Source organism: Tachyglossus aculeatus, chromosome 21, assembly GCF_015852505.1.
Source record: "Tachyglossus aculeatus isolate mTacAcu1 chromosome 21, mTacAcu1.pri, whole genome shotgun sequence".
Lineage (NCBI taxonomy): Eukaryota > Metazoa > Chordata > Mammalia > Monotremata > Tachyglossidae > Tachyglossus > Tachyglossus aculeatus.
Window position 1 is genome coordinate 37,903,331 of NC_052086.1, and position 12,665 is coordinate 37,915,995.

At 47.9% G+C, this 12,665-nt stretch overlaps 1 protein-coding gene across 1 annotated transcript in view; it reads right to left on the reverse strand.

Moving 5' to 3' along the window:
- The window catches only part of RNF10 (ring finger protein 10), a 64,507-nt gene that overhangs the window by 21,269 nt on the left and 30,573 nt on the right, over positions 1–12,665 (reverse strand). The window contains exons 4-7 of the mRNA XM_038762469.1: positions 7,717–7,807; positions 5,457–5,641; positions 5,235–5,371; positions 1,321–1,481 (exon numbers count right to left, since the gene is read on the reverse strand). Coding sequence (XP_038618397.1) covers positions 1,321–1,481; positions 5,235–5,371; positions 5,457–5,641; positions 7,717–7,807 — 574 coding nt within the window. The remainder of the gene's footprint in view (positions 1–1,320; positions 1,482–5,234; positions 5,372–5,456; positions 5,642–7,716; positions 7,808–12,665) is intronic.

The window sequence follows — 12,665 nt, forward strand, 5'->3', positions numbered from 1 at the left end:
AATCGTATATATTAAGCGCTTACTATGTGCAGAGCACTGTACTAAGCACTTGGGAAGTCCAAGCTGGCAACATCTAGAGACGGTCCCTACCCAACAGTGGGCTCACAGTCTAGAAGGGGGAGACAGAGAACAAAACCAAACATACTAACCAAATAAAATAAATAGATGTACAAGTAAAATAAATAGAGTAATAAATATGTACAAACATATATACATATATACAGGTGCTGTGGGGAAGGGAAGGAGGTAAGACGGCGGGGGGATGGATAGTAATTACTGATTATGGCATTTCTTAAGCACCTACTACTACGTGCCAGGCACCGTACTACGCGCGGGGTGGAGCCAAGCAAATCATCATCATTATCATCATCATCAATTGTATTTATTGAGCGCTTACTGTGTGCAGAGCACTGCTTAGACTGTGAGCCCACTATTGGGTAGGGACTGTATATGTTGCCAACTTGTACTTCCCAAGCGCTTAGTACAGTGCTCTGCACACAGTAAGCGCTCAATAAATATGACTGATGATGATGATGATGATACTAAGCGCTTGGGAAGTCCAAGTTGGCAACATATAGAGACAGTCCCTCCCCAACAGTGGGCTCACAGTCTAAAAGGGGGAGACAGGGAACAAAACCAAACACGCTAACAAAATAAAATAAATAGAATAGATAGGTACAAATGGGGTTGGACGCCGTGCCTGTCCCCGCTTGGGGCTCGCAGTCTCAATCCCCATTTTCCAGATGAGGGAGCCGAGGCCCAGGGAAGAGAAGCCACTTGTCCGGGGTCGCCCGGCGGTGCCGGGACGAGCCCCCGTGGCCTTCCGACACCCGGGCCCGGGCTCTCTCTCCACCAATCAATCAATCAATCAATCGTATTTATTGAGCGCTTACTATGTGCAGAGCACTGTACTAAGCGCTTGGGAAGTACAAATTGGCATCACATAGAGACAGTCCCTACCCAACAGTGGGCTCACAGTCTAAAAGGGGGAGACAGAGAACAGAACCAAACATACCAACAAAATAAAATAAGTAGGAAAGAAATGTACAAGTAAAATAAATAAATAAATAAATAAATAGAGTAATAAATATGTACAACCATATATACATGTGCTGTGGGGAAGGGAAGGAGGTAAGACGGGGGGATGGAGAGGGGGACGAGGGGGAGAGGAAAGAAGACCCGGCTGTCATCATCAATCGTATTTATTGAGCGCTTACTATGTGCAGGGCACTGGACTAAGCGCTTGGGAAGTACAAATTGGCAACATATAGGGACGGTCCCTACCCAACAGTGGGCTCCCGGTCCCGTTCGAAGGATTACCTTGAGCTCCTGGATGGCCGCCTCGATGAAGCAGGCCTCGGGGGTGTGCCGCTCTTCCTCCAGCTGCTGCTGTAATGCGGCCTTCTCCTCCAACACCACTCGCTGCAGGACCTGCTCCTTAGAAGCCAGCAGAAGCTTGGAGAACTGGCTGTGCTGCTCATCTGGCCGAGAAACCAATCGATCGATCAGTCAGTCGTATTTATTGAGCGCTGACTGCGTGCAGGGCACTGTACTAAGCGCTTGGGAAGTCCAAGTTGGCAGCATAGAGAGACGGTGCCTACCCGACAGTGGGCTCACAGGCTAGAAGGGGGAAAGGACCAACAGCGTCGCTTGCTCAAACGAGGGACGCCCGGTAGCGTGGATTTGGGCCGCTGCGCGGGGCAGAGTTGGCCTAGGAAACCCAGTAGAGCGGCGGGACCCACCTCGTTTTATTTATTTTTAATTGGTATTTGTTAAGGACTTACTGTGGCAGGCCCTTGGGGTAATAGCAATAATAAATGGTATTTGGTAAGCACTTACTACGTGGCAGGCACTGGACTAAGCGCTGGGGGTAATAATAATAATAATAAATGGTATTTGCTAAGTACTTACTATGTGGCAGGCACTGGACTAAGCGCTGGGGGTAATAATAATAATAATAAATGGTATTTGTTAAGCACTATGTGGCAGGCACTGTACTAAGCGCATGGGGTAATAATAATAATAAATGGTATTTGTTAAGCACTTACTATGTGCCAGGCACTGGACTAAGCGCTGGGGGTAATAATAATAGTAATAATAATAATAATAATAAATGGTATTTGTTAAGCAGTATGTGGCAGGCACTGTACTAAGTGCATGGTGTAATAATAATAATAATAATAATAATAATAATAATAATAAATGGTATTTGTTAAACACTATGTGGCAGCCACTGTACTAAGCACATGGGGTAATAATAATAATAATAATAAATGGTATTTGTTAAGCACTTACTATGTGCCAGGCACTGGACTAAGAGCTGGGGGTAATAATGATAATAATAATAATAATAAATGGTATTTGTTAAGCACTATGTGGCAGGCACTGGACTAACTGCACGGTGTAATAATAATAATAATAATAATAATAAATGGTATTTGTTAAGCACTGATTTTGTGCCAGGCACTGGACTAAGCACTGGGGGTAATAATAATAATAATAAATGGTATTTGTTAAGCACTATGTGGCAGGCACTGTACTAAGTACATGGGGTAATAATAATGATAATATATGGTATTTATTAAGCACTTACTATGTGCCAGGCACTGGACTAAGAGCTGGGGGTAATAATAATAATAATAATAAATGGTATTTGTTAAGCACTATGTGGCAGGCACTGTACTAAGCGCATGGGGTAATAATAACATTAAATGGTATTTGTTAAGCACTTACTATGTGCCAGGCACTGGACTAAGCGCTGGGGGGTAATAATAATAATAATAAATGGTATTTGTTAAGCACTATGTGCCAGGCACTGTATTAAGTGCATGGGGTAATAATAATAATAATAATAATAATAATAATAAAAAATGGTATTTGTTACTTAAGCACTTACTATGTGCCAGGCTCTGTACAAAGCACTGGGGGAATAATAATAATGATAATAATGATAACAACAATAATGGTATTTGTTAAGCGCTTATTATGAGCCAAGCACTGTTTAAAGCACGGGGGTGAATACAAGGTTATTGGCTTGTCCCACGTGGGGCTCACACTTTTAATCCCCATTTTATAGGTGAGGGAACTGAGGCACAGAGAAGTGACTTGCCCGGGGTCACACGGACAAGCGGCGGAGCCGCGATTAGAACCCAGGTCCTCTGACTCCCAAACCTGTGCTCTTTCCATTAAGCCACGCTGCTTCTCTATATAAGTACCGGGTTGGACACAGTCCCTGTCCCCTATAGGACTCACAATCTTAAGCACGAGCCTGGGGGTCAGAAGGTCATGGGTTCTAATCCCGGCCCTGCCCCGTGTCTGCTGTGTGACCTTCCGCAAGTCACTTCACTTATCTGAGACTCGGTGACCACAACTGTAAAATGGGGATGGAGACTGAGACCCTCTCGTGGGACAGGGACTGTGTCCAGTCTGATAAATCTGTATCTACCCCTGCACTTAGTACAGCGCTTGGCACGTAGTAAGTACTTAAATACTATCATTATTATTAACATTAATAATCCCCATTTTACAGATGAGGTCACTGAGGCGCAGAGAAGTTAAGTGACCTGCCCACGGTCACACAGCAAATCGTTCCGGTAATGGATCCGTAGAGTTTTCTTGATAAAAATAGAGAAGCGGGCAGTCGAGTCTCCGCCCTCGACTCTCTCCCGTGCCGCCGCTGCCCGGCACGGGTGACTTTTGACTGGTAATAATACTAATTTTGGTATTTATTAAGCGCTTACTATGTCCAAAGCACTGTTCGAAGCACTGCTAGTGGGTTGCCTGCCACTTGCTAGCCACTGCCCAAGCTAGGAATGAAATGGGTAGGCCTCCCGGTCCGGCCGGTCCCTTCCCTTACTAAGCGCTTAGTACAGCACCCTGCGCGCTGTAAGTGCTCAATAAATACGATTGATTGATTGATTGATTCCCCGCCGGAGCCGGAGGGCCGGGACGGGGGGCCAGCCAGCGGGTGAGTTCCCGGGCGGCCTGGAGACCACTACACCGTGAGCCCACTGATGGGTAGGGACCGTCTCTATGTGTTGCCAACTTGGACTTCCCAAGCGCTTAGTACAGTGCTCTGCACACAGTAAGCGCTCAATAAATACGCTTGATTGATTGGAATGCCCCCAATCCCTCTGCCCATCCGCCAAGCTAGCTCTCTTCCTCCCTTCAAGGCCCTACTGAGAGCTCACCTCTTCCAGGAGGCCTTCCCAGACTGAGCCCCTTCCTTCCTCTCCCCGTCCCCTCACCTTACCTCCTTCCCTTCCCCACAGCACCTGTATATATGTTTGTACATATTTATTACTCTATTTATTGATTGATTTATTTTACTTGTACCTATCTATTCTATTCATTTTATTTTATTAGTATATTTGGTTTTGTTCTCTGTCTCCCCCCTTTTAGACTGTGAGCCCGCTGTTGGGTAGGGACCCTCTCTATATGTTGCCAACTTGGACTTCCCAAGCGCTTGGTCCAGTGCTCTGCACACAGTCAGCGCTCAATAAATACGATTGATTGATTGATCGATAACTGAGACCGGTTGAGACTGATAAAGTACTCGAAACTCTCCAGGTGGCATCTCGAGAGGGGCTCGGGAGAATTAATAGTAGGCAATAGGGGTGGGGGGAGAAAAAAACAAAACACAACAATCATCATCATCAATCGTATTTATTGAGCGCTTACTATGTGCAGAGCACTGTACTAAGCGCTTGGGAAGTACAAACTGGCAACATATTTGTATATATGTATATATGGTTGTACATATTTATTACTCTATTTATTTATACTTGTACATTTCTATCCTATTTATTTTACTTTGTTGGTATGTTTGGTTCTGTTCTCTGTCTCCCCCTTTTAGACTGTGAGCCCACTGCTGGGTAGGGACTGTCTCTACGTGTTGCCAATCTGTACTTCCCAAGCGCTTAGCACATAGTAAGCACTCAATAAATACAATTGATTGATTGATTGATTGATATAGAGACAGTCCCTACCCAACAGTGGGCTCATCGGGATGGTCACACTATCTTGGGCCCCCCGGCAGGGACTACTCTTCCGAGGCTCCGAAAGACGAGGACCACCAGGGTCGCCTATTGGCAATTCCCTTCGTCCCAGCTGTCGGGAACTAAACCTCGCGGGAAACGAACGCCCCTCGTCGACCTCCGCCAAAGGCCTCGGGGGGGGGGGGTCCCTTTCGGCCGCCCCTCCGCAACGTGCCTCCTGAAGGGCAACGGACTCACCTCCCAGGTGAATGGGCCGCTCTACGTTCCTCCACTTGGATTTGGGCAGCGCGACCGAGACCCCCTTCTCCCGCCTCATGAGCTGCATCGTGATGGTGTCGCCGACGGCGTACTGGCGCGACTCGGTTGCGACGACGCTGCAAGCCGGGAAGGGGAGCGTCAGGGGGGAGAGTTCAGGCTACCGGGGCCCGTCGGGGCCTCCAAATCGCCTGCCCGCCTCACCTCTTCAGGTCTTTCTTGTGGACGGAACTGTAACAGATGGGGCATTTACTCCAGGTCCTGTCGCTCAGAGACAGGTAGTGAAGGAGGCACGCCCAGCAGAAGATATGCCCGCAGCGCGTGATCTTCGCCGCCGTCGGCGGGTACAGGCATATTGGGCAGGACGGCACTTCGTGGCTACAGATGCGCTGGGGGAAGCCAAGAGAAGGGAAAGACATCAACGCTTTGGGTTCCGCCCTCGTGCTCGGCCTAGAAAGAATCTGAGCTGCCGCTCTTCATCGTCATCATCATCATCAATCGTATTTATTGAGCGCTTACTACGTGCAGAGCACTGGACTAAGCGCTTGGGAAGTACAAACTGGCAACATCTAGAGACAGTCCCTACCCAACAGTGGGCTCACAGTCTAAAGGGGGGAGACGGAGAACAAAACCAAACATACTAACAAAATAGAATAGATATGTAGAAATAAATTAAATAAATAAATAGAGTAGAAAAAGAATATTTTTTTAAAGACTTTCAACTGAAACGGGATAAGGGTTTTGTTGTTTTTTCTCCAAAGGCTTCATGGCCACATGAGAATACCCTCTTCGGAAACGAAGACCCGCCAGCCTGTTAGGATTCATCCAGAGGCTGGGCTCTGACCCTAATCAATCAATCGTATTTATTGAGCGCTTACTGTGTGCAGAGCACTGGACTAAGCGCTTGGGAAGTACAAGTTGGCAACCTATAGAGACGGTCCCTACCCAACAGTGGGCTCACAGTCTAGAAGGGGGAGACGGAGAACAAAACCGAACATATTAACAAAATAAAATAAATAGAATAGATATGTACAAGTAAAATCAATCAATCGTATTTATTGAGCGCTTACTGTGTGCAGAGCACTGTACTAAGCGCTTGGGAAGTACAAGTTGGCAACCTATAGAGACAGTCCCTACCCAACAGTGGGCTCACAGTCTAGAAGGGGGAGACGGAGAACAAAACCGAACATATTAACAAAATAAAATAAATAGAATAGATATGTACACGTAAAATCAATCAATCGTATTTATTGAGCGCTTACTGTGTGCAGAGCACTGTACTAAGCGCTTGGGAAGTACAAGTTGGCAACCTATAGAGACAGTCCCTACCCAACAGTGGGCTCACAGTCTAGAAGGGGGAGACGGAGAACAAAACCGAACATATTAACAAAATAAAATAAATAGAATAGATATGTACACGTAAAATCAATCAATCGTATTTATTGAGCGCTTACTGTGTGCAGAGCACTGTACTAAGCGCTTGGGAAGTACAAGTTGGCAACATATAGAGACAGTCCCTACCCAACAGCGGGCTCACAGTCTAGAAGGGGGAGACGGAGAACAAAACTGAACACACTAACAAAATAAAATAAATAGATATGTACAAGTAAAACAGGGATTAAAACTGGGAGCCCCCCGTGGGACCACCTGATCACCTTGTAACCTTCCCAGCACTTAGAACGGTGCTTTGCACACAGTAAGCACTTAACAAATACCATTATTATTATTTTATTGTCTTGGCAACATGAGTGAGGTGGGTTTGGTGTATGTGGGGCCCGTGACCAATTCTGTTCTACCGTACTCTCCCACACACAGGAAGCGCTCAATAAATAGCAATGATTGATTGATTAGCCGGCACTCTAACGCAGCATTCTCGGTGATGGACGTGGGAGGGTTTGCTCTGCAGAAACGTCAGTGCTGAGCACTTCTGCTGGCCCGGGGATGCCTTCCAGCTTTGCCGAGACCCGGATATTTTGGCTAGTCACCGGGCGCGTGGGAGACGTCAACACAGCCCGCTGCATCATGAGGCGACATCACTGTGTTTGCGGTACAGTGCTCCGCACATAGTAAGTGCTCAATAAATACGATTGATGACGATGTGGTACTTAAAAGAGTCCCCCACGGGTTGACATTGGGATCGGGCTCCTCTCTTACAAAGATCCCAGTTTCTCCAGTCGGGTAAATCGGAGAATTTTACACGAGGAGGGAGGCGGACACCCCCAGACTTCCTCAGAGTACACCTTCCCCGTAGAGCTGATCCCACATCATCACCCTCGGCGCTCCGGGAGAGCCAAACTGCCCGAGGGAAGCGTCAGGGAGCCTTCGACCACAATCTGCTTCTGGAACAAGACCGGAAAGACGGCCTCAAAGCACACGGGCAGATTCCAGCTCTGCCAGGGAAGTGCCGCCTGCCTTCTTCCCCGCCTACCCCCGCACGCGTTGTTAGTGGGACTGGGCTACTGACCACTTGCTCCACAAAGTCCCAGTTGACTAAAGTATCCGGATCGGCAAAGTGAACGGTGTAGTCCTGGTCTGCAGAAACCACAAACTGGCAGCTAGAGAATAAAGAAAACAGCGTGATGAGCTCTCCATCCCCCCCATCTTACCTCCTTCCCTTCCCCACAGCACCTGTATATATGGATATACGTTTGTACATACTTATTACTCTATTTATTTTACTTGTACATATCTATTCTATTTATTTTGTTAGTATGTTTGGTTTTGTTCTCCGTCTCCCCCTTTTAGACTGTGAGCCCACTGGTGGGTAGGGACTGTCTCTATGTGTTGCCAATTTGTACTTCCCAAGCACTTAGTACAGTGCTCTGCACACAGTAAGCGCTCAATACGATTGATGATGATGATGATGACAGGCCCTCGGCGAGAAAGGCCCCAACCCCCCGCATTCCCAACCTTCTTCCCCGTCACATTTCGAAAAAGTAATCAATCGTATTTATTGAGCGCTTAACTGTGTGCACAGTTCTATAATAATAATGCTGGTATTTGTTAAGCGCTTACTAAATGCTGAGCACTGTTCTAAGCGCTGGGGTGGACACAGGGTAATCAGGTTGTCCCGCGTTAGGGCTCACAGTCTCAATCCCCATTTTACAGAAGAGGTAACCGAGGCACCGAGAAGTGAAGTGACTTGCCCAAAGTCACACAGCTGACAAGTGGCGGAGGCGGGATTTGAAGCCAAGACCTCTGACTCCTAACCCCAGGCTCTATCCACTAAGCCACGCAGCTTCTCTGTACTGAGCGCTTGGGAGTGTACGCTATAACAGAGCTGGAAAACCAGGAGTTGCCGTGACATACTGAAAATATCCCAGATGCCTGGACTGAAAGGAGAGTTTAAAAAGGGGGAAACAGGGGGGCTGGGGAGAAATGCCAATAATAGGCTAAGCTTCCCTGACAGCCTCTAGTTGCAGCCATGAACCCAGATACCAAAAATGGCTAGTTTTTAAGACATCCCATCTGTAGATCACGCTAACTCGGCCTAAGTAAGCTCTCCTGAGTCCCCCACGTAAAATGCCGAGAATTGACCAAAGTCTGTCAATACTACTGGAACCCTACGTGGGTTACCCTAGAGTGGACCCCACGAACCTTCAAGACCAATGAGGCCTGTGGTCGAAAAGCACTCAGAGTGGGAAGGGGAAGAAGGGAGCCACAGGCCTCCAGGATGGAATCCCGCTGAGAGCTCACCTCCTCCAGGAGGCCTTCCCAGACTGAGCCCCTTCCTTCCTCTCCCCCTCGTCCCCCTCTCCATCTCCCCCATCTTACCTCCTTCCCTTCCCCACAGCACCTATATATATGTATATATGTTTGTACAGATTTTTTACTCTATTTGTACATATCTATTCTATTTATTTTATTTTGTTAGTATGTTTGGTTTTGTTCTCTGCCTCCCCCTTTGAGACTGTGAGCCCACTGTTGGGTAGGGACTGTCTCTATAGGTTGCCAATTTGTACTTCCCAAGCGCTTAGTACAGTGCTCTGCACATAGTAAGCGCCCAATAAATATGACTGATGATGATGATGATGATGAATCCTTCCCACCCTACAGCGACCATCATTAGACCGCCTTCCCAAACCCAGCCCAACGGAAAATCATCCCCTTCCTGCCAACCCGAAACCTTCTCCCAAGTGTCCCACTCCCAGTAGCTTGGTCCAGCCAGCATCCCTCTTCTTCATTTGCCTCCAGGCTATGGAGGAAGTGGGAGACCTATGAGAAGCGTTCAAAAACTAGCCACCGGAAATCCCGCTGTGATCGATAAGTGGGATCACGGAAGAGGGTCAGGCTTCCTCACTCCCGGGCTTTGCCCGGCAAACGAAAGCGAATCCTCCTGGTCAAAAGAGATGACTGCCCGGCTGGCTCCCTTTGGGCAACGTACCCTTTTGGGGACGAAAAGGGGAGGTGCCGGTCCGCACCCCTCTGGGCAAGCCAGCCCACGGCGAACAAGTGGCAGAGACGGGGCTGGAGGACTTGGATTCTCATCCCAACTCCGCCACCTCACCATCATCATCAATCGCATTTATTGAGCGCTTACTATGTGCAGAGCACTGCACTGAGCGCTTGGGAAGTACAAATTGGCAACATATAGAGACAGTCCCCACCCAACAGTGGGCTCACAGCCTGCTTCTCGACCTGGGGCGAGTCGCTTGACTTCTCTGTGCCTCGGTTTCCTCAACTGTCAAATGGGGATCCAATCCCTGTTATTATTATTATAATGGCATTTATTAAGTGCTTACTATGTGCAAAGCACGGTTCTAAGCGCTGGAGAGATTACAAGGGGATCAGGTTGTCCCATGGGGGGCTCACAGTCTTAATCCCCATTTTACAGATGAGGTAACTGAGGCACAGAGAAGTTAAGTGACTTGCCCAAAGTCGCACAGCTGACAATTGGCAGAGCTGGGATTTGAACCCATGACCTCTGACTCCAAAGCCCGAGCTCTTTCCGCTGAGCCACTCTGCTTCTCTGTTCTCCCTTCTACTTAGACTGTGAGCCCCATGAGGGACAGAGACCGTCCGACCTGAATGATTTGTTCTACCACTGCGCTTAGAACTGTGCTTGACATATAGTAAGCACTTAAATACCATTTCAAACAAAAAAAAAAACAAACCACCAACAAAAACCCAAACAGCATCTTAGCCTCTGAGGTCAAGAAGGTCTACACTCACTTCCTCCCCCAAAAAGAGAGGCTCCCGCGCCTCCTCAACGAGGCCCTGAAGCCTACAGGCGGTCGGTCCCAGGAAAATCTGAGAATGTGTGCGTTTGCCATCCGAACTCTTGGCTTCTTTACGAAGCCAAATCTCCAGCCTTCCCCGTTCCTTAGCTCGACGAGCAAACGGTTCAGGGGCCTTCCTGTAGGTAGCCCGATCCCAAACCCTGGTCTGATCCTCCGGCCACGGTGAGGGTCCGCCTCTGCCTCTTCCCCAAATCCTCTCGGGCTAACAAGCAACATCTCTGAGCCCACTGTTGGGTAGGGACCGTCTCTATATGTTGCCAACTTGGACTTCCCAAGCGCTTAGTACAGTGCTCTGCACACAGTAAGCGCTCAATAAATACGATTGATTGATTGCAGTGAGTGGTTAACAAATGCCGCAATTATTGACAATAGTCTTAAGTTTTGTGTTTCGTTTTTTAACGGGGGGGAAAATAAGTGTGATAGCATACCCTCAAGAGTCACCAGGAACTAAAGCCAGCCCAGTCAGTTGGGTTTGAAGTTCCGACGTGATGGGTTTAGCTTTGAAATGTAAATAATTGTTTTCTTAAGTGTGTGGAACTTCGGGCCTTTTGGCCTGCACAACACTTGCAAATGTCGGGTAGTAATTATTTTCCCAAACCATCCCAATATGCTGTTATTTCCAGAAGATTCTTTTCAACTAGCCCCACATCGGTGCCTTTTCTTGAAAGCTGCAGTGACTGCTTATATGTTGCCAATTTGTACTTCCCAAGCGCTTAGTACAGTGCTCTGCACATAGTAAGCGCTCAATAAATACGATTGATGATGATGATGACCCCTATTTAGAGCAGAGGCAGGAGGACAAGAAGATGGTTCTTGGCTCCTGTTCCTAGACAAAGAAATCGCTCCGCTTCCTACGAAGGAAGCAGGTGGACGGCAAACGTGTCCTGCCCTCTTGCCTCTGGCCCCTCTGGGGCCTCCGGGAGCCTGGGCTGCTGATTTGGCAGCCCGATGTGGCCCGGCTCTCTTTGCTTTAGGTCCTTTGGAGCCAAGCTGAGCATGGAGGCAGTGGAGTGGGTTGGGAGGCGGCTCCGGCCAAACCCCAAGATCCAGCTTTGGGTCGGGACGAGGCCCCGCGTGTAATAACAAGCGCAACAATTGTGGGATTTGTTAAGCGCGTACCACGTCAGGCACTGTTCTAAGAGGAACTAGCTCTCTTCCAAGCCCTGAGAGCTCACCTCCTCCAGGAGGCCTTCCCAGAGTGAGCCTCCTCCCCTCCCCATCATCCCCACCCCCCTCTGCCCTACCCTCTTCCCCTCCCTACAGCACTTGTGTAAATTTGCACATATTTTTTAGTCTATTTTATTAATGTGTATGTATCCTCTCTCCCTCATCCCCCTCTCCATCCCATCTTACCTCCTTCCCTTCCCCACAGCACCTGTATATATGTTTGTACATATCTGTTACTCTATTTATTCATTTATTTTACTTGTACATATCTATTCTATTTATTTTATTTTGTTAGTATGTTTGGATTTGTTCTCTGTCTCCCCCTTTTAGACTGTGAGTCCACTGTTGGGTAGGGACTGTCTCTAGATGTTGCCAACTTGTACTTCCCACGTGCTTAGTACAGTGCTCTGCACACAGTAAGCGCTCAATAAATACGATTGATGATGATGATGATATAGCTATAATACTATTTATTCTGACGGCATTGACACCCGTCTACTTGTTTTGTTGTCTGTCTCCCCCTTCTAGGCTGTGAGCCCATTTTTGGGTAGGGACTGTCTCTGTCTGTTGCCGAATTGTACTTTCCCAGGGCTCAGTCCGGTGCTCTGCACACAGTAAGCGCTCAATAAATACGATTGAATAAATGAATGAATGATAAAGGTGGGTTGGATATGCAGTCAGGCAGAGCCCCTGGTCCACATGGGGCTCAAAGTCTCAGGGGGAGGGAGAACCAGCCGGTGTGGCTCAGTGGAACAGACCCCTGGCTTTGGAGTCCGAGGTCATGGGTTCAAATCCCGGCTCTGCCAACTATCAGCTGTGTGACTTTGGGCAAGTCACTTCATTTCCCTGGGCCTCAGTTCCCTCACCTGTCAAATGGGGATGAAGACTGTGAACCCCACGTGGGACAACCTAATCACCTTGTAACCTCCCCAGCACTTAGAACAGTGCTTTGCACATAGTAAGCGCTTAATAAATGCCATCATCATTATTATTATTATTATTTAAT